General features: G+C 39.1%; 2 protein-coding genes across 6 annotated transcripts; one reads left to right on the top strand and one right to left on the bottom strand.

The window, feature by feature from the left end:
* Positions 1-1,970: 1,970 nt before the first annotated feature.
* On the bottom strand, positions 1,971-9,475 carry cfap157 (cilia and flagella associated protein 157). Of its 5 annotated transcripts, none has more exons than XM_053654309.1 (9): positions 9,022-9,475; positions 8,261-8,532; positions 7,876-8,029; positions 7,421-7,688; positions 6,277-6,359; positions 5,628-5,778; positions 5,361-5,539; positions 3,764-3,895; positions 1,971-2,331 (listed from the first exon to the last, which is right to left on the bottom strand). In XM_053654309.1, the coding sequence occupies exons 1-9, from the start codon at positions 9,162-9,164 to the stop codon at positions 2,283-2,285; spliced, it is 1,431 nt and encodes a 476-aa protein (XP_053510284.1). In that variant the 5' UTR covers positions 9,165-9,475; the 3' UTR covers positions 1,971-2,282. The 5 variants fall into 5 exon arrangements, 4 of the variants coding, with proteins under 4 accessions (XP_053510284.1, XP_053510283.1, XP_053510285.1 ...); XM_053654308.1 differs by having other exon boundaries at positions 6,229-6,359; positions 9,022-9,469; XR_008389004.1 differs by lacking the exons at positions 1,971-2,331; positions 3,764-3,895 and adding exons at positions 4,396-4,478; positions 5,014-5,132 and having other exon boundaries at positions 6,229-6,359; positions 9,022-9,472.
* A 1,839-nt stretch (positions 9,476-11,314) lies between these two features.
* Positions 11,315-20,904, top strand: sh2d3cb (SH2 domain containing 3Cb). The gene is made up of 11 exons (XM_053654306.1): positions 11,315-11,464; positions 13,043-13,082; positions 13,810-13,938; positions 15,236-15,651; positions 15,799-15,875; positions 15,964-16,451; positions 18,906-19,021; positions 19,135-19,306; positions 19,385-19,496; positions 19,945-20,145; positions 20,341-20,904. The coding sequence occupies exons 2-11, from the start codon at positions 13,056-13,058 to the stop codon at positions 20,508-20,510; spliced, it is 1,908 nt and encodes a 635-aa protein (XP_053510281.1). The 5' UTR covers positions 11,315-11,464; positions 13,043-13,055; the 3' UTR covers positions 20,511-20,904.
* Positions 20,905-21,006: the final 102 nt, after the last annotated feature.

Below are 21,006 nucleotides of genomic sequence, written 5' to 3'. Positions count from 1 at the left end.
GAAGTTGGAAAATAAGCAAAGACTTGACCAGTCTGGGATGTGTTTTGGCAGCTAGTCAGACCAAGCTGGATATTATGAAGAGGGGTATTCTTAGAAAGCTATAAATTAAAACGTAAACATTTAGTAGGCTATTAACCTGAAGCAAGGTGAGTTCAAATTAGAGTGTCATGAGGAAGCTTGTGTGCTTCCATACAATTCTCTCATTTCCTGGACCATTTTGTTATTGTTGTTGTTGTTATTTTCATACTCATATAGGTCAACAAAAAAAAAGTTTAGGTTTAGGTCACATCCTGATGGTTTTGGAAGCTTTTCATTTGGTCCCAGCAGCTCTTCCATATCTAGCCAAATGAACACCCTAGCCTGGATGCAAGAACAAAAACATAAGCACGAAGCTGGCGATTGAGCCAACGTGTAGCCTACATTTGAATCCTGACCAAGTTGAACCGCAAACAGTAGCGTTTAGCAGTGCGTTGATGAAATGCTGCAGCGTTGACTCACAGCCATCACCAGGAGTTGACAACTCGACTTAGAAACCGCGAGCAAACTACAGCAGTACAACAGTGTGAGGTGCATTTCCTCCTGATCTGTAGCTCTGAGAAACGCTTACCTGCTAGAAACAAACGTGCCCGCGACACAATGCCTTGTCTTTGTGTGCGGTACTTGCTGTCGGCGTGGATCATGTAATAAAGATCCTCGGATACGTGCTGATGATGGCAGGCTGGTGCAGCAGGCTCTGCGTGTGTCTGCGTGTGTGTGTGTGTGTGTAGATGAGATGATGAGCTATACAGTATGTGCGCGCGGGTGGGCGACGATACCGCAGCCGCAGCGCGTGCGTTCACGCAGCAGCACAAGTTTCACGTGTCGCAGCTTGGTGTAATACGAGTCCATCTACTGCAAATAAATGACTCAAGTTTGGTGATGGGAATGCAGTTTTTTCCCCCCTTAATTTCTCATACAAATGCTTTCCACCATCATCACCCTGTAGTGTAAATCAGACTGGCGCAGATAACAGAGTGTGGAGTCTCAGTGTTTCCACACACATACACAAAAAAACGCTGATGAAAACGGGTAAGTCTAATGGCCTACTGAATATAGCTCTATACTCATGCATTTTTAATCCCTTTCCCGGTGGTGAGACATCCAGTGAGGATTGATTTCACTTCAGACCAAGTGGAGGAGAACTTAAGGTCAGAATTGTAAGAAAAAGGTCCAGAATGTGACTCAAATCATCCTTTCTAATAGGGGTGGGTTGTTTTGTTTGGGTTTTTTTTTTTTTTGGTCAAGTTTTACAATCTTTCTAATGCCATAATCTGAAACAGAACAACTTTATAAAAATAAAAATAAAAATAAAATAAGATCTCCCTCTTCAAAAGAAAAGGGGGGCTATCCCCTTTGAATGGTGCTTCTTAGGACCTCTGGACATCACAACCTGTACTTTTGTATTGTTTCATAGGACAATTAATTTCTTTACTCTACAAATCATTTATTTGGCCTGTAATATTCACGCTTCATCATTTGTTAATGCAACACCAGTATGAACTTTAATCGTTTTGACAACTGGAAATACATCATGAAAGAAAACTGCTTCACAAGGAAGAACTCAAGGTCACTGAAGTATACGTCAATGTTAAGAGAATCAAGCTTACATCTTCCAGTTTACCAATATTCATTAGAAGTACTGAATGTCTATTTTAAGATGTTTGGCAGGGGTAGGCCCTGTAGCCATAATCATGCAGTATATCCACCAGATTAAAACTGTAATGCTCTGTTCTGCCTGGATAATCCTTGTGTGTCATAACTCTGGAGTGGTTTCAGGTTTGCACGCAATAACAAACAACATTGGCGTGCGAAGTGACAAAATCTTTAGCACTCTTCTCGTTATTCTTTTTTCTTTTCTTTTTTCTTCTGTTAAATGTATTCAATCTTTTTTACTCAGCTATACCTCCAGGACTGAGTAAACACAAATCCTCTGACAGCTCAAGATCAAGTTTATTCTCAAGAACAGGTTCTACAATAAAGGATGCCATGCCGCCATCTAGTGTTTATATTTTATCAGTCAGGACCAAATCAAATTCTAAATAACATGATGGAGATGTAGAACATTCACAAATGACATAAATGATTTATCAGACTGTACAGAAGGTGTCTGTGTTTTTCTCACTCATACCCTCCACACACAATTATAAGTTGATGCCGTTGTGGATCCAGAGTGGCTTTTCTTGCTTTAAAACGTTGTTTGACTTCCTCTGACAGATTCAGACTGCGAGGGAAGAGTGTCCTTCTCAGCTAAAGGCTTTTGAGGTATCATTCCCTTTTTGGCTTTTCTGTTGCCTATGGGAGAAACAGAACAGTTTTAGCAAACATTCTCTAGAACAAATTCTATGTCAACTCCATTATTATTGACACCCTTCAAGAGGTTATGGGAAAAATATATTGTATGACGTATAGATCCATCCATCCATTTTCTATACCGATTATCCTTACTGGGTCGCAGGGAACCTGGAGCCTATCCCAGGGGGCATGGGGCACAAGGCAGGGGGCACCCAGGATGGGGTGCCAATCCATCGCAGGGCACAAACACACACCCAATCATACACTACGGACACTTTTGGACATGCCAATCAGGCTACAACGCATGTCTTTGGACTAGGGGAAGCACTGGGAGACCATGCAAACTCCACACACACAGGGCTGCGGCACACACACCCTGGAGGTGTGAGGCAAACACGTATAAATTAAAGGATTAAATTTTACACTCAAACAATTTGACTAATTTCCTTTAAGGAAAATAATTTACCTTATTAATAAATTATAGTAATCTTTAAAAACATGTAGCAGCATTTGAGGCATCCCTAAAAATTAATTCTCACCTGTGGGGAAAATTATATTTTTAAGCTCAGCAGTGGATCTGAGGTTAGCTAGCTAGGTTTTTTTGCATGCAGTTTGACGCATTCCTAACCCAAACCCAAACATCATATTGTCACCTAATATTTCTGATGTGATTATTATGAGCAACTTTTCTGGGCTTGGTACATGTGTGTGCTATGACAATTCTTTGGGGTGCTAAAAGTGGACAAGTTCCCCCCAGCACCATAATAACACACTGCTCAAAAGGGTGCACAAAAGAGGCCCTTCCTTAAAACAACCAACAAAATGCAGTGCATTACTCCATCAATCATCATTACAACTACAATATCTTGTGTTGGGGTTAGAGAAGACCAAACTCAAGCTTCATAGCTTTGGCATGACTAACAATAAAAAATGAGACTGCATGAAAGGATTATTAATACATAATACACTGTTCTGCAGTTGGTGCTACAGCAGAGTTCCTTGTGAACACTCATGGCATCAAGAATTCCACTTAGTACAAGAATACTTTAGCCCAAAATGTGGCTGTCTCTGCCAGGACGTTAAGATCTTTCACCAAGGTAATAGCCTACAGTAACATACAGTTCATCCGACTCAACATAAGAATGGTTGTAATCTCAGTCTGCAGATTTAACCTATACTGAAAACTAAGAATAAAGCAGCTAGGCATGCTCTGTATGAAGGAAAATCTAAGATCCCTCTCAGTGCTGTAATCCTCTCCACATGTTCAGGCTTAAAATATCACTCAATTCCTCAATTATTAAGTTTTAACTCATTTTCAGGAAGAATGCCAAAAGTTCTGGGTTAGACTGTAGATCCTGTAATTCTTTCTTTTATTTTTCCATTGTGCATCCTCAATATTTATTAATGCAAGTTTTTAATATGTATAAGCTACCTTTGCAGACTTTTGGGGAGGTGTGGTCTTTTGGACATAACAATGTTTCCTGTGTGTGTTTGCTGTAGGACGAACCCCAGGTCTCCAGGCTTGATTTGAGAAGTAGCCTTCTGTGAGGCAGCTAGACCTGATCTTCATGAGTAAACAAGCAAAAAATGAGAAATATGGCAGAGATGACATCATTGAATAACGCCTCTCAGTTTGCAACTATAAGACATTATCCTCTAATTCTTTGTTTGGAAAAATGAACATTAAAGTTAAAGTTTTAAATGTTCTGCTATCATTTAAAAATATTGTGTGTTAGTTGCAGTAAATGATCAAACTATGAGAAAAATGCTAGAATGTGTAGGACTAATTTGACTAGTAATTAGACTAATGTGCTTTGATGCAATATGTGAAACACTCCTGTGTATTTTGTTGGTTACTTGGCTCTTACGGCGGTTTGCAAAAGTATTCAACCCCCCAGAACTTATCAGATTTGTCTGAATAACAAATGATATATACAGATACTTTTCCTGTGAGTATTTCTATTGGAAACTCCTCTGACACTGAATATTCAAAGTCAAAATTAATTATTGGTCAGCAAGTATTTCAAAGAAAATCAAAAAATGAAAAAATGAGGCTTGCATAAGCATTCAACTCCACAGGTTCCAGGAGCTCCAGATGAAAGATATCATCTTAACAAGGACACAAATTGTATACTTGGCCATCACCTCTGAAATATTAAAACAGCGTTGTCATTGTCATTGAAGAGACAGGTATGAAAATGAAATGAAACCATGGCTCAAGAAGAGCCATATGAAAGCATGAGAGTGGCCCAGTGATGATGTGTTTTTTGGTGTGATGACATCTAGATCGAGACAAGTGTGGTGCAAACCTAACACAGGGCATAACTCAATTAGCACCACTCCTACAATGAAATACAGTGGTGGCATCATCATGCTGTGGAAACGCTTTTCAACCTCAGAACCTGGGTTTCTTGTCAAAATTGAAGGGACAATGGAGTTATCAAATTACAGGGGAATATTTTAAGATTACAGATAAGATTACAAAATTACTGCTTCAGTCTACTAAAAAAAACTACAGCTTGGAAGAACCTCCATCTTTCAGCAAGACAATAGTCCCAGACACCATGCCAAACCAATACAGGAGTGGGTAGAAACGAAAAGGTGAATGTTCTACAGTAGCCAAGTCAAGAGAACCTGTGGCACTGTTCAAAAAATGCAGTAAACAATGAACATCCAACCAACCTGAAGAACCTGGGGCAAATCTTCCAGGACGGATGGATAAAATCACTGCCAAACAGTGTGCAAAGCTGGTAGGAACTTATCCCAACAGACAGTTTTACGGCAGCAAAAGGTGGTTCTGCCTAGTACAAGGGGTTGAATACTTACTCAAGTAGCCATTTTGCAAGGGTTTTTTTTATTTTTTATCTATTGACAAATAATGAATTTTGACCTTGAAAGTTTACTTTAAGGGTATATTGTTTTGCAATAGAAATACTGGATGAAATGATCCATATAAGTGTCATTTGTTATCCAGAAGAATCTGATGACTTTTAAGGGGGTTGAATACTTTTGCAAGGTACTATATATACCTCTCCATGCCTGCTGCTGTTATAAATTCATGAGAGTCTTCTGTTGTAGGGATGAAGTGAGAGGGGGCAGGGCCTTTGCTGATGGCTGCAGCGCTGTCCAATACGGCCAGCAACTTCTGCATCATCTGATTTCTCCGGGCGAGGGTCTGCACTTCTGCGTCCTCTTCTTTAGGCACCTCCTGTAAAAGCAAAACTAATAAAACTCTGTTCAGTGAATTTTTATAAATCAGTTTTATTATACCATGACTGCCTGATCATTTACATTACCCTTAATGCTTCCTTTAAAGCCATAGCTGCCTCTTGGAGGACTGTCTCAACCCGTCCTCGCCGTGTCCTCTCCTCCTGAAGCTCTGTTGTCAGTCTTGCAGCTTCTGCTTGATTTTGGTTGAGACTGTCCACAGCAGATTCATGTTCCTGTCTGAGATATCAGTCAAGCCAATCCTCAGATATAACAACTACAACCAATGACCATTTAATGTGGATGTGATAATGATATAATAGAGCATATAATAGAGTTCTCAAACAATTATCCCAGGCTAATCCTACTGGGATGTTTTGGAGGTGGGAGAAAATAGATAATAACCAGAGCTTAGAATAAAAACCACAGAACCCTGATGGTATGAAGCGGCGTTGCTACCTGCTACAACACTGTGCCATGATCTCATAATTTTGTGCTATGTATATAATGTACAGGCTATTTGTATATAAAGCACGTTAGGTGAATTTTGTCACCATATTTATTTAAAGGCACCATTAAAGCTTTCCACTTGCAGAACCATTATCTAGTCTTATTAAAGATTCTAATTAAAGATACTACGCTCTACAGGAGTGTAGCTGGCATAATTGTAAACCCATTCAAAACTCAAACCTGAGGGCATCATGCTCTTTCTGTAGCATGGAGTGATTGTTCACCAACTTTTGGTGTTCCTGTTTATGTCTGGTGTAGTCCTCAAGTTCAGCATGCATTTGCTTGCACTTCTCCGTTAGCTGCTGTATCACCTTCCAAGGCAAAATAAAAAAAATACATATTTAATCAACCTTTTTGTTCATTTTAATGTTGCCCATGTACGTACATAAAAGAACTCATCAGTCCCTCCAGGATTTCACAATTTTACAATCGCACAAATTAATGCGAACTCCGAAATCAAGCAAACTACGAAATATTCGCAATTTTAACTTGCAATTTTTCAAAATTACCGCAGATTTTCTGCAGATTTGTCCAAGCTTCATCATGTGACCTCATCACAACATAAATTCAGTCAAAGTCCTCTTCGATTCACGTGCATCGAACAGGAGTACAGCTAAAGGGTCTCATTTACCAATAAACATTAATGCGAAAGACCATCCATCCATCCATCCATCCATCTTCAACCGCTTACTCCTTTTCAGGGTCACGGGGAACCTGGAGCCTATCCCAGGGAGCATCGGGCACAAGGCGGGGTACACCCTGGACAGGGTGCCAGTCCATCGCAGGGCACAATCACATACACACTCACACACTAATGCGAAAGACCGTGCAAAACAATTCTGTGCAATTGCAATTTGTAGTTTTCCACCAAAAAGCAAAAAAAAAAAAAAACCTGAAGTTGCGTTGCACATTTTGAGGGGGGAAAAAAACCCAGTCAAATTGAGCCTTTTTGGCTGCAACAATCACAAAAAAATCTCTGTGAAATCCTGTACGGACTGACTCATGGCAATTAAGGATAAATAGTTAAAAGGTATACACAGCGATTTTGACAGCTTATAAAGACACAACCTCTAAAGACAAGCCTCAAAACACACACTTAGTCTAGAACACTGTAATACTATCCCAATAGGGGAAGCTTTTTAAATGTACAGGCAACATGATTGACAGGAAGCTATAAGATGCCTCGTAGTCCTGATTGGTTGAATGTTGCTAGTCCATTTGTTTTCTCTTGTGTACTACAGTTGATTTTCCTCTGTGTGTGTGTTTTACTGACAGCTGCCAGAATGTGAGGAAAGTTGTCAGATATTACAAAAAGTGTCTTTAAACATTTCTGACCATACTTTCAAATATTGGGTAATGTGTTTGAAGCAACCTTTTGGTTTGCAAGACTTTTCCTGGTCATCTCATTCAATAACGGCTCCATGATCTCCATTTCTCTTTTGAGTTTTTTCTCTCTGGCATTCAGAGCATCATTCTCCACCATCAGCTCTTTGCACCTGTCTGAAATCTGCCTGAGTTGGCTCGTCACTAACATATTCTCGTGGATTGCCCTCTTCGTTGTCTCTGGCATCTTTTTATCCGAGACTTTGTGGAATTCGGTAGCGACGGCAGCTACGTGCTGCTGCATCTCTTTCTTCAGTCTGTCCGAGAAGAGAAAGGATATGTTTGAGAGTCAAAACCCAGCTGTAGTAAAATGTGAACTGCTTGCTCTGCAGTAGAGCTGGAAACTAATTGTAACGGCTTGATTTGAAGATTTTTCCTTAAGGAAAATTTGCATGTAAGGAAGAACATTGAGCAGTAAGGTTGTTTGTTCATCATCACACTGACCTGTAGTTGTCCAGTACAGCTTTCTTCTCCAGGTTGTAGATGACAGTTTGGTGCTCTTGCTTCTGCAGCTCTAGTTGTTCTTTCAGAGACTCCATCTGACCCATAAGTTCATCCTTCTGCATCTGGAAATCCTCAAGAGATGCAAGTTTTCCCGCTGCCAACAAAAAACAAGGCCTGATCTGAGGATCCTTGTGAACTTATGTAAATACTCTGATACACCATATTATCTGTGATAAAGGTAACTGCTAACCAGTCAACTGCACAACAGTAGGCTGGATACCAAGTTTGACTAGCATCAGACATACTTTTGTGCAATCAAAAAGATACTTTGAATCTAAATGAGTGGTGGCTTGGTGTTTTGTTTTGTTTTTTGTTTTTTTTTTACCTAGGACCATGTTCTCAGCAGTAAGTCTGTCCTTGGTCTCTTGAAACTCACTGCGAAGCATGCTCAGTTGCCTGTCAAATGATTCCTTCTCTGCATCTTTGGCTGCTTGTAGCTCCTGAAGCTTCTCTAAGATATCAGTGATCTCATCCTCTTTTTGGGCCAAGGTACGCTTCAGATAGAGCACTATGTCCCTCTTCTCTCTCACTACATTATTATAATCGGTAGAAAAATCCTTCTGGCGAACCTCCAGCTCATCACATTTGTGCTGATACCTTTGAAGAGAAGGATAAAGGATTGAGCATGGTGTTTGTTTGCAGAGGGATGCATTTCCGGTATGACTACAATGAGTCAGTTTTCTATGGCATGAGGTGTGGCAGCAGGTTAATTATTATGCTTTGCAATAGACTGCGATCTAAGGTCTTGGTTTCCTTCTAACTTCCTTGTGCGCACTGACAGAGAATGAACAAACAGCAATTCAAATTCACCTAGTCTTATCAGTTTATTAATAACAGACAGTAATTATGAATCCATGCGTTTCCTATATTGGTTTTGGATATTGAGTAACAGTCTTCTGATTCCTCAAACTTGTCAGGTAAGTCTGCATACCTATACTACAGAGGACTATATGGCTTCAGGCTAAAACTTCTTACTGAGGATATACAATGTCCTGAGTCAGGAAATAACTCTATATTCTATACACAGAGCCTGTTTCTAGCGTCCTAGTGACTATGTTTTTGCTAGCTAACTCCAGGTTTCCTCACTTTTCCAGTCGCTCCTCTAAATCTCGTATTTGAGCCCGGTAGAATTCTTTACTCCCCTCGGATAAGGCATCATCTGGAGCGCTTTTCTCTCCGAGAGTGGCTGTTTTGTCGGCATTTTGCTTTCCAACTTTTTTAGGAGGCATAATTATCGCTCCTACTGTCTAATCAAGTTTAGAGAAACTCGGCAACAATAAACAAAAGCAGAGGTTGCCCTGTGTTACCAGAGAGGGGGGAGCATGACGTCATCGCAAGAGAATTAAAGAGGTGGAATGTAGACCTGCTAGCTTGAATATGAGATTATTAATAGGCTAAATAAAGATAGTGTAAATGCTTTCATGTATAAAATCGTTCAATTTTACCAGTGGGGTTACTCTGGGGCGTGACGTCACTGCAGTAGGACGTCGGAAGCCATTACACGCATTTAGATCATAAAGTTTATTATATTCTAGCTGATATCTATGCTACTTCAGTGGAATTTTGTGTAGATTGAGATCCAAAATAAGCAAGCTAGAGGTGACACTGGCAAATAAAAACTCACTGAGACATGAGGAAGAAATCTTGACTGAAAAATAAGAAATCTTGTTCTGGGGATTAAACATCACTTTTCCTACAACTGTGTGCTACAAAGTCAAGCAGGTTTGAGTGTGCATCATAGTCTGTGTGATTACAGTTTCAGTTCTGAGGCAGTTCTGAAGTTTACAGTATCCAGGTGAGATTATCCACTGAAGAAGGGGTGACACTTGGGCATAAAGTTTTGAGAGGTGCAATTCTTTATCTATGTAGAGTTAATTAAGTATCTAATATAGTTAATGGATACTGCATATCAGATAGGATGGTAACCTTGTATAGGCTTTAGCCTATATTTCTCTAAAGTATACTATATAGCCAAAAAGTTGTGGACACCTGACCATCACATTCCAGATTTAGTCCCCCTTTGCTGTTATAGTAACCTCCATGTTTCTGGGAAGGCTTTCCACTAGATTTAGGAGCGTGGCTGTGTGGATTTGTCCATTCATCCAAAAGCGCATTAGTGAGGTCAGGCACTGATTTTGGGCGAGGTGGCCTGGGGTGCAGAAAGTGTTCCAATTCATCCCAAAGGTGTTCAGTGGCATTGAGGTCTGGGCTCTGTGTAGGCGTCTTGAGTTTTTCCACTCTAACCTTGGCAAACCCTGACTTCATGGAGCTCTTTTTGTGCACAGGAGCATGGTCATGCTGGAAAATGTTTGGGCCCCTAGTTCCAATAAAGGGAAATTACAACATACAAAGACATCCTGTACAATTCTTTGCTTTATGGCAAGAGTTTTTGGAAGGCCCAAATATGGGTGTGATGATCAGGTGTCCTCAAACTTTTGGCCGTATAGTGTATCTAATGCACTAATGCATTGGTGCAATCTAATGGTGGTGTGGGAAATAATAACAGTAAAAGAGGTTGTGTTCTTTCTCTGAAATACAGATGCCATTACAGTCATTTGGTCTGGTTCTGACAAAGACACTCTGTTATGACGTTAATGGACAGAAGGGAGAATGCGCTTGAGCTCTGTACTGAGGTCTATAGGCTACCCTCTGCTCGCTCCAGTAGCTTGGACAAAGCCATGGCTGTAGGGTCTGTTTTACAGCTCATTTTCTCATATGACAAATATGCAAGAAATGTTCCATTTCCTCAGTGATAAAGTTAAAATTTCATAGTACCATGAGTGGATAGGCTACCTAAAACCTCCTCAGTCAATTCATTAAAATTCCTCTATGTGCTAACTGTTTAGAAGTTCCTGCATAGCTGTTTTTTCACATTCGTGTACGTTTTATTACACTCCAGCAGGAACACAGGCCTACATAGTTTCTCTCTCTCTCTCTCCCTCTCTCTCTCTCTCTCTCTAATCAAATATTTAACAGGAAAAACAATGGTTAAAAAAACAGTAAATAAAAAACACTACTAATAAGAAGCACAAGAAAAAGGAAAATAGGACAAAATATATTAGCTGCAGTAATAATAATAATAATAATAATAATAATAATAATAATAATAATAATAATAATAATAGATAGATAGATAGATAGATAGATAGATAGATAGATGGGTGGATGGTTGGATGGATAGATAGAAAAACTGTGACAAAGCTAAATAAATCACAGTGGCTACGTCCAAAACTACATAATTGCGTAATGAATGATATCCCAATAGCGTATGCAACTATTATTTAGTAACTCACTGGAGTTATTATGATAATATTCGTTTTTGGAGTTAACCAATAGCTTTGCTCGCGAACAGCGTTAACCCCGCCTCCTGCGCTCGCGGAGAAGCGGAGTGACGTCATTGGCGGAGTTAGAAGAAGCGCCGCGCTACAAGTGTCAAATCTGGCAGAAGAAACCAAACCGCTTCTGCACCTGACCATGCCATTACCGGAGCTTAATAAAACTCCACTGCTTCGTTTTATTATTCCGTAAGGTAAGATCCTGACGTGTAAATCCTGATATTTAATCGCATTTGTTTAATCTTTAGCGGTCTCCATGATTGTCACTGCGCAACAGACGGGTTTGTGAGTAACTGTGAGTAACTGGTGTTTGTTTTCAACAATGGGGAGCAGAGATTTCTGGAACTTGTGTAATCCTTGATCTGATCTTGTTTGTGAAAACTTGTAGAGTGTGGCATTACATTCTCTACTCTTCTGGGAAGACTCTACACACACACACACACACACACACACACACACACACACACACACAGTATACACAGTGTATACAATCACATCACCTGCTGTTTGGGAGGTAGCCAGTTGGGTCTCATATGGGAACTGTAAGTAGGAATGAGAATCTGATATATGTGTCCAGGGAATATCTGTAATGTACTTAAGTATAAATAGAAAGTGAATACAGTGCTGGTGCAATATGCAGCTGTTTCTCAATAAGCTTTGTGTAGAAGAGAACGCTTCGAGATGTCCTTGGTACAAAGCCCAAGCTTGTAACTGTTTATAAACATGGCGCGTTAGACCTTGATTTATGTGCTGACAGAGTTTCCTTTACTGTGACAGTTTTGTCAGGGTGACATTTCATTTCTCAGACTGCCTGCTGACTGTACAGGTGACAGCTTTAATGCTGTCACATTCTGTATCATTTTCTGTCTATGACAGAAAAGAAACCTTAAATTAGCCCTTGAGCCTACAAGATGTTACTGCTGCTATTTCATATTTTACCTCATAGGTCATGCAGAGCTTTGGTTGTTTATGCTGTGTTTACGGCAGGACTGAGCGCATAGCTTTGTCCAAACACATCTGTAAAGTGTTGAATATTTTCCAACACTGGCTGCGAACCAAGTGCATTCCTTTTTATAAAAACCAAATGCTGTCTTCATTTGGTTGTAAAACTCCGTAAAAGAAATGTTGCAATCGCAAAAATATCCAGCCAGTCCATTTTATGTCTTGGAAGGGTCCAAATGCCAACACAAAATCAAATGCAAAATATTCCTAACCTTGTGTGGTTTGTTACTGTTTTATTTGACAAAAAACTAAAAAGGAAAAAAAAAAAAGATTAAAAAAAAACTAAAGGAGCCAGTTATTATTATAGGTATTGAGGTTAAGGTTGGCGTCAGATTTCGGCAGTAGCATAGCATTAATTAGTCACATTAATCATTATTAATGCAGTGGAAAGTCCTCGCAAAATTAGTAAGACATGCGTGCGTGTGAAAGTTTGAGAAAGGTCATTGCTGTTACTGGGGGCTGTTACATGTGTCTGTGTCTAACATAACACTGGCTAAAACTATAAATGTACTGCATTGCGCAAGTCCATCCCTGATGCACAGAGGATCCAAATGGTCATGGGAAAGAGCAGCACAGGCTGTTCCTCAGACAATTTCCTGTCCTGCAGCCCCTGGCATCTTCACACAAAACATTGTCAAGCCTGCACAAATATGTGCACATAGGCTTATGCATGCCATATTATTGAAATGTTTTTCTGATATTATGGATTTTTATAACATTGTATATAAAATCCATGTTCAAATTTTGTTTGTTTTTTTCCTTGTCCATAGTCATTCAGATTCCATGGAAAACAGAGGTGAATATGTAATGGTGAGCATGTTTCTCGCTTTTTTCGGCTTTACATTCTGGTTTCTTTTTAGCATCTAAGAGAAACTGTTGAGTGTTTGTTGTACTGAAATTCCTTCACACAGCCTCAGACACAAGGAAGAATCTGAGGTCTGAGCAGTGAGGCTCTAATTGAGTTAAGATGCGTGACACAAAAGGGCTTGGATCATTGCCAGTATGCTCAGAATGCTAGTAGTCAGCCTGGGTTTCTACAGACAGCCAACCACTGTTGATGTGCTTATTTTATTGTAACTGAAAAAGTGGGATGCTGGCTTTTATGCATGGAGTCCTCATCTTAGGAGCACTGATAATTCTTCTCAGCAGTACTGTCTGGATCTTTTTTGACTACGTAATAGTTAATCAACCTTTAGGGCGTGTTCCCACAGTTTAAATACTCACAAAATTAATGTTCATCATTGATATATATCAACATATCTTTGTTTTAGGGTACAGAGCAACCCTCTTTTGTGCCCCTTAAATGAGTCCATGTAGTGATGCTTTAGATAACCTACTGCTTCAGTGATATATTGGCCCATTAACTAGTGGAACACAATGATGTCACCATAACAACTGGCTAGTACTGTAGATGTGAGGAGCCTGTCCTGTGAGAAGGCTAGCCTTGCTCCAGAGAGCATAAACAAGCACAGAGCTTCTGGTTTCTTTTGGGAAAATGGTTTCAAGACAGGATCTTTATTTTTTTCTCTTCTGGAAGTTTTCAAAAGAGACGTGCCTGTTGGACACCGCATCAGAGAAACTGAGGAAAGAACTGGAGGAAGAGCTGAAACTCAGCAGCAACAACATACAAAGTCATGGCTGGTACCATGGACGTATACCTTGGGAGGTGCGTTAGATCTTTACACTGAGATTATATTAGTTGAGTTTTCAGCTTTCATTTTACTTGAAATGCATTTGGCCAGTTTTCCAGACATGGCTTTACAATCTAACATAGTATATATAAAAATTGTATAATAACTTGTACCACAGCACTGTTGAATTCTTAATTCTGTAGTAGAAATTCTGGTCAGAAAGTGTGGATTCATTGTCTATAACAGTACAGCTCTGACAGTAGTTCCAGCTGTGATTCAAATTACATATTTATATTAATGCGGTCCTAGAGATATGTTATATATGTTTATGTAGGAACAAGGTATTCACAGAGACTTGTATGGTGGGTACGCCACATAATCTAAAACTAATAATAAGATGATTAAATAATGTGTTCTTATAACAAAGGAAAAAAATATAATCATTGATATGGTGAAAATTACACTGAGGAGACATTTATTTAATATTTATCTGATGAGTCTCATATGTTGCTCTTTGTAACAGTCAGTATGTTTTCTGTCATGGGAAAGTCTTCAGGACAGACTTTTCTTTTTTCTTGGTAACATGCTGCATTTTGATAACTCTGAGAGAGAGGAAAAGAGAGGGGCTGTTGAGGGAATGAGTGTTTATAGCTGCTGTAACATGGTGATAACAGGAATTTAATACTTCAGACCAATGTAACATAAATGGTTATAAGTATGTGCCTTTCATTAACAAAAAATTTTTTTTTTTTAATTTAATACTTGGGAAATTGCTGTGGTTTATGAGGAACAAAATTACAGAACAAAAATAATGAACTCCAGGGTGGTAACAGTAATTTCACTTTGTTGCATCACACTGTCCCATTGTTGTTATTTTTTTGCTGTTTTTAACAGCATATCATGTTATGTTTTTTTCTGCACTTGTGTGCCTACACCATGCATTTATAACTGCCTCCAACCTCTTGAGTATTCTCTGAGCAGCTTTTGAGTCCTTTCAGTTACAATATTAGGCCACCATATCATCCCGCAGCATGACTTCCTGTTATTTCTGGTATAACTCTACCAGAATGCTTTGCAAATATTTGCTAATGTATCTGATATAATTCTGCCAGAGTTCATTCTCCAGATCAAGTCTGGATGATGAGATAGCAAAACCTATTTTTCAGAATTTTGTTCTGTCGATTTTGTCCTGTTTTGGATCGTGGTCTTGGTGCAGGATACACTCACAATAAATTGTAAAAGTTTTCTTTCATTCCATTTAAAAACCCACAAGGAAGCCAATTTTATGTTTATCTTGGGAACTATAATGTTTCCATGTTTTCTGCACTACAGGTTTCAGAGTCTCTGGTGTTACAGGATGGGGATTTCCTGATTCGCGATTCTTTGACCAGTGTGGGAGATTACGTCCTAACCTGCCGCTGGAATCAGAAGCCCCTTCACTTCTTGATCAGCAAAGTTCTGCTCAGATCCTGCGACACGTACACACGAATGCAATATGTTCTGGAAGGAGAGCAGTTTGACTCCATTCCAGCGTTGGTACATTTCTATGTGGGTGGCCAGACGCCGCTTACCCAACACAGCGGGGCACATGTGATTTCCCCAGTCAACAGAACTGTACCAGTGCGTTATCTGGAGACAATGTTTGGTCAGACTAATCAGGAAGGGACACCATTAAACTCACCTGTTCACAGGAAGGGAAGTCTAGTAGCGACAGAGGCTCTGGCATTTGAGTTAATAACCCCTCAAAGGTGAGATGAACTATGATAAGGTACTTGAATATGCACTGATCAAATAACAGCAAATGATTTGGTTTCACTTTTGCTGTCCAATGTAGTGCCATAGATACTGATATGGTTCAAGTGATATTTTGGTGTAATTTCACTCTTTTCTCACAGGGAGGCAGTCAAGAGCTTCATTGGAAGCTTGGAACAGCATGTTGTCGTGACCTCATCCCCAACTCCACTGAACACACGTAAGTGTTGTTATCTAGGGTACGTAGTGTCAAAGTGTCCGAAACATGCTGCGTTCTTAAACTGTGACATCTGTCCTCTGTTTTTTAGTCTACAGACGTAGAAGAAGTCCATCACGCAATAGGAAGTTTGTTGTAGTCCCTTCATCGCCTGTTTTGCAAAGACCCAACACCATGCACCTTTGTACCTCTCCAACTGAGAGTGCTGTCATCTATTTGGAGCCTACAGACAACATGTGGTCTCCCAGCGCTGAGTCCAGCCAAAGCACTACTGCGGACCCCAGTGACATGCAATCCAACACAGGCATTTATCCACACAGCCTTGCTCATATAGAGTCACCCATCAGTGGACAAGAGGACCAGACAGTGCCGGGCTTCATGGACGAGGACAATGAGGATTATTTAATGCCACTTGTAATTGAAACAGCCTCCAGTTTCAGACCCAGCATGTACCAGTCACCACTGCTCCCTGCAGAAAATAAACCACTAGAAGCAAGAGTGTTAAGGAGAGCGAAGGAGGTGCTTGTTGATGCTGATACAAAGACGATGGCCATGCACATCACCAAAATCGACTGCATGGTAGGACTGTTCATAGTGCCCACTACTGTGTATACACTATATGGCCAAAAGTATATGGACACACCCTTGCATACCCTTAGAACAAAATTACAAAGACAAAAACATTTATTTATAACATTTATTTATAGCAACAATACACTTGGTGTTTCAGGTTCTTCATTAACACAAGTAACAAAAATTGATAAATAGTGTATGTTAATACAGTCCCCTCTGATAGTGTTGGAATGGCAAATCCAGTTCTTTTGTTTTTGTTATACACTGGAAACCTCTGAGATCAAATATGAATAAGATAATAGAGTTATAGATCAGAATTTCAGCTTTCATTTCCTGATATTTACATCTAGATGTGTTAAACAACTTAGAATATGGCACCTTATGTGGCAGACCACCAAATTTTGGGTGAGCAAAAGTATAGGATGGTCTGTTTTGTTGCTTATTTGCTTGCCATAACAGAAGCTGGCGACCAACTGACATCACCCGACTGTTGCGTTCTTCTTTTGTGATGCTTTTCTAGGCTTGTACCACAGATTATTTATTTATTTATTTGGGGGGGGTCTCCCTTCAGTCTCCTTTCAGCTTCATTTCAGTCTCCTATTCAGGAGGTGAAATGCATACTCAGTTGAATTACGGTCTGGTGATTGACTTGGCCAGTCTAATATCTTCCACTTTTTTCCCCTTGTGAAGTCCTTTGTTGTGTTAGCAGTGTGTTTTGGGTTATTGTCTTGCTGCATGATGAAGTTCCTCCCAATTAGATTGGATGCATTTGTCTGTAAATTGGCAGACAGAATGTTTCTATAGACTTCCTTGTATGCTTTGGATCATGAGCAGATCCTTTCTTTCTCCAACTTTCCATCACTTTGGTAGAGTGGTTCCAGAGCTTTTTGTGGCTCACCTCTGTATTTGGAAATTTCCAATCTGGCCTTCTGATTTGTATTGTTGATGAGTGGTTTGCATCTTGTGGTATGGCCTCTATATTTTTGCTCTTAAAGTCTTCTTTGATTGGTGGATCATGATACCTTCACCCCTGCCTTGTGGAAGTTGTTGGTGATGTCACTGACTGTTGTTTTTGGGTTTTTCTTCACAGTTCTTACAATGGTTCTGTCACCAACTGGAATTATTTTTCTTTGCTGACCTATTTTATGTATGGTTGTTAGTACACCAGTGGTTTCTTTCTTTTTCAGGACATTCCAAATTGTTGTATTGGCTATGCCCAGTGTTTGTGCAATGCCTCTGATTGATTTGAACTCTTTTCTCAGCTTCAAAATGGCTATTTTTTCTCCCATAGACAGCTCTCTGATCTTCATGTTGGTTTATCATTTTTAACAATAAATGCAGTCTTCACAGGAGAAACTCAGGGCTCACAGTCTGAGCTATTAATTGTTTAAACAGTCATTCTAACAGGGCATACCTGGGCAACAAGAACCACCTGTCAGTCATATGTTACAATATTTTTGATCACTTGAAAAATGTGTTAGTTTAAACAAAGGGTGCCATTTTCAAGTTGTTTGGAAGACATCTAGATGCAAATATCAGGAAATGAAGGCTGGAATTCTGATGTATCATCTCATATTCACCTGTTGATCTCAAACCCAAACATATTCAGAAAAAAAACCTCTTTTCAGTCAAAAACCAAAGACACAAACTTTTCCCTTTAATTGTATATTGACAGTCTGGCAGTTAGGTGATCTGGGCTTCACTTTTTCGCATTATACATTTTTTATTTCATCCACTTCAGAATTCAACATTTTAAGCAATGCATGAATCTTTTATAATGCAGTGCTGTAGGATTTATGCAAAAGTTATGTCAAATTACATGAAAATAAATGTTCTATGTAGTGTGTAAATTTGTCTTTGTGTAACATGAAAAAGACCAGAGAGAAGTTTTTTTTTTTTTTAAATCCCAATCAATTTATATTACAAGGTATTAGTTTGTCTTTACTAACAACAAATTTTATGCATGGTCTATGAAACATGAAATGAACTTTCATCTTATCTTTTAATAACTGTCTTTACTGCCTTATATAGAAGCATTTACACAATCATTTTACTATACAGCTACATTTATTTAAGCAGCCTGTGTCTCAACCGAATGAACAGGAACGGAATGGATATTTCATAGATGTTTCAAAGCTTTATGAATACGTTGTTAATAAAAACAAATTAATAAATTTCAAGATAAAAGTAAAACTTTCATTTAGCATCTTAAAATCTTTCTCTCTTCTATGTAAAGACAAGTTTTGATATAAGCTTTTCATAACTCATCCAGCATTGCATTATAAAGGGTTATGCAATTCCTATGGCTTATGGGTGTATTGTGTAGGCCCAGTGTAGGTATTAGGAAACGGATATCAACCATTAAATAGGATTAGTGAAAAAATATATAGCTTTAATTTGTAAAACATTTGAGTCCATGTTTGCACATGCTAGACTCTTTAAACCAATTTTATTATCCAGGTTGCTCGCATATTTGAATTATCCGGTGAGAATACAAGAGGGATGGCTGTGAGCTCGGGAATGGAGCTGCTCACACTTCCACATGGTCACCATCTCCGACAAGACCTGCTGGAAAGGTATATTAATGCACTCAGTACTAAAAAGCACCTTGCTCCTGACACAAGATTTAAAATACCTTAAAATAAACATAAAATAAACAGGACTGCATAAACACAGTTCCCTTCCTCAGGTTCTATACCATGTCCATCATGCTGGCTATGGTGCTGTTGGGTTGCACGGGCAGTGTGGAGGAAAGAGGTTCCGTACTGCACAGAATTATCTCCCTGGCATCTGAGCTGAAGACTAACTTGGGCAACATGTTTGGCTTTGCTGCAGTTATGAGAGTATTAGAACTGCCACAGGTAGAGATAAAGCAGTAAACAGAAGAAAGATGCTTTGGTGAATAGGCAATAAATGTAACACATCCATCCCATCTCTAGATTGTTCGGTTGGATGAGACGTGGATGGCTTTAAGACAAAAATACACAGAAAGTGCAGTTCTGTATGAGAAGACCTTGAGGCCTTCATTGAAGAGAATGAATGATGGAAACGGTATTATCAAACTCTTTAACATGTAGCAAAAAAAATACTGAAATTCATCAATTTAGGTTTGTCTCCTATTGTCTGCAGTCTTTCTCTGTTTAACCCTTATGTTCTGTTTACTATGTTCTTAGAAAAAGGGGTCCTTTAAGTGTTTCTTAAGTGATTTTAGCATCTTAAAGGGTTTCTGGTTTGGAATGATTTCTGATATGAAAACACTCTATTGTAGGGTTCTACATCGAACAACCTAAAGACAACCAAACAACCCTTAAGCATTCTAGATTTGGCTTTTTTTTTTTTTTTTTTTTAAAGCCATTTAGTAGTCATTTAGTCATTTAATATTGCTCCAGAAGATTTCCATATTTGTCCCAAACAGAACAGAAGGGTTAACACATTTAAGAGTTCCCACATTTAACAGAAGGGTTAACTCACTCACTCTCCCTTCATATTTTCTTTCAAGAGCTCTGTGACCCATCTGAGACGACTGTTCCTCATGTGCTCCCTCTGTTGCTCCTGCTTGAGAAGAGTGCTGTGATTCTTGAAGAGTCCTGGGAGAGTCTCGACTCTGGAATGGATTCTGTGCTGTGTCATTTAAATTCTGCTCGTAACATTGCATGCCACGGAGAAACCTACTCTTCAAATGCCAAGACAAAACTACAGGGTAAGGAGAACCTCAGTCCGTGTATATCATTAAAACATGCAATAATATTTGTTATTTGAAATCCAATATGTGATTGCGATTGTCATTTGAAATATATGAAATGTTCAGTACATGTATTTTTTGTTTGTTTGCTGCATGTGTTCATAATGTATAAACGTGCTAAATATGGAACTAAGGTCACTTTCGTACGTACAGGTTTCCATGAGCAGCCAGACGTACTAGAGGTTTTCCTGACTGAGTTCCAGATGCGTCTGCTGTGGGGGCGCCGGGGAGCAGAGGCGAGCAGGGAGGAGCGCTATGAGAAATTTGACAAAGTGCTAACAGCCCTGTCCAACAGACTGGAACCTTCTCAGAAGGCAGAATGATACACACTGTACATGTCTCACTCTGAAACATGTATATTTCTTTCTTTCTTTCTTATTATTATTATTATTATTTTTATTTTTTATGAATGCCATGGGCTTACATAGAGTGATGCAACTCTGTATGGTGGAATAACATTTCAAATTCCTTTAAACGTTTATATGGGTTTGTAAATAATGTAGATAAAACTACTATTCGGATTTGTATTTCAAAGTATGATTAACATTATTTTGGTTTACTTCTGTGAAATGATCAGTCGTTTCTTTATGAGTTGGATTTTAAATTATGTTTATATTGTCATAACCAATATATGCGCTTATACTGACTATTTTATGATGTCACAACCTTTTATTTTCTCAAATTAAAACCGGCTCAGTTGTGCATCCATAAACTGTGTGTTTTAATCAAACATTGAATCACAAAACATAATACACCATATGTTCATCTCAGGTTTTAGCAGCATAAACAATATTTATTGAAACAGACACACACAAAACC

This window comes from Ictalurus furcatus, chromosome 22 (genome assembly GCF_023375685.1).
Source record: "Ictalurus furcatus strain D&B chromosome 22, Billie_1.0, whole genome shotgun sequence".
NCBI lineage: Eukaryota > Metazoa > Chordata > Actinopteri > Siluriformes > Ictaluridae > Ictalurus > Ictalurus furcatus.
The sequence above is the reverse complement of the archived record's forward strand: the minus strand, read 5'-3'. Positions and strand labels throughout refer to the sequence as shown.

What these genes read in the sequence shown, in the direction of transcription:
- sh2d3cb (XM_053654306.1), top strand. Translation starts at nt 13,056, where the DNA reads ATGGAAAACAGAGGTGAATATGTAATG. An exon ending in CCCAACTCCACTGAACACAC is followed by an intron (nt 15,876 to 15,963) that starts GTAAGTGTTGTT and finishes TCTGTTTTTTAG; the next exon opens with TCTACAGACGTAGAAGAAGT. An exon ending in CGACAAGACCTGCTGGAAAG is followed by an intron (nt 19,022 to 19,134) that starts GTATATTAATGC and finishes TCCCTTCCTCAG; the next exon opens with GTTCTATACCATGTCCATCA.
- cfap157 (XM_053654308.1), bottom strand. Translation starts at nt 9,164, where the DNA reads ATGCCTCCTAAAAAAGTTGGAAAGCAAAATGCCGACAAAACAGCCACT. An exon ending in TGCTGAGAACATGGTCCTAG is followed by an intron (nt 8,030 to 8,260) that starts GTAAAAAAAAAA and finishes TTTTGTTGGCAG; the next exon opens with CGGGAAAACTTGCATCTCTT. An exon ending in AAAGTCTTGCAAACCAAAAG is followed by an intron (nt 6,360 to 7,420) that starts GTTGCTTCAAAC and finishes TTGCCTTGGAAG; the next exon opens with GTGATACAGCAGCTAACGGA.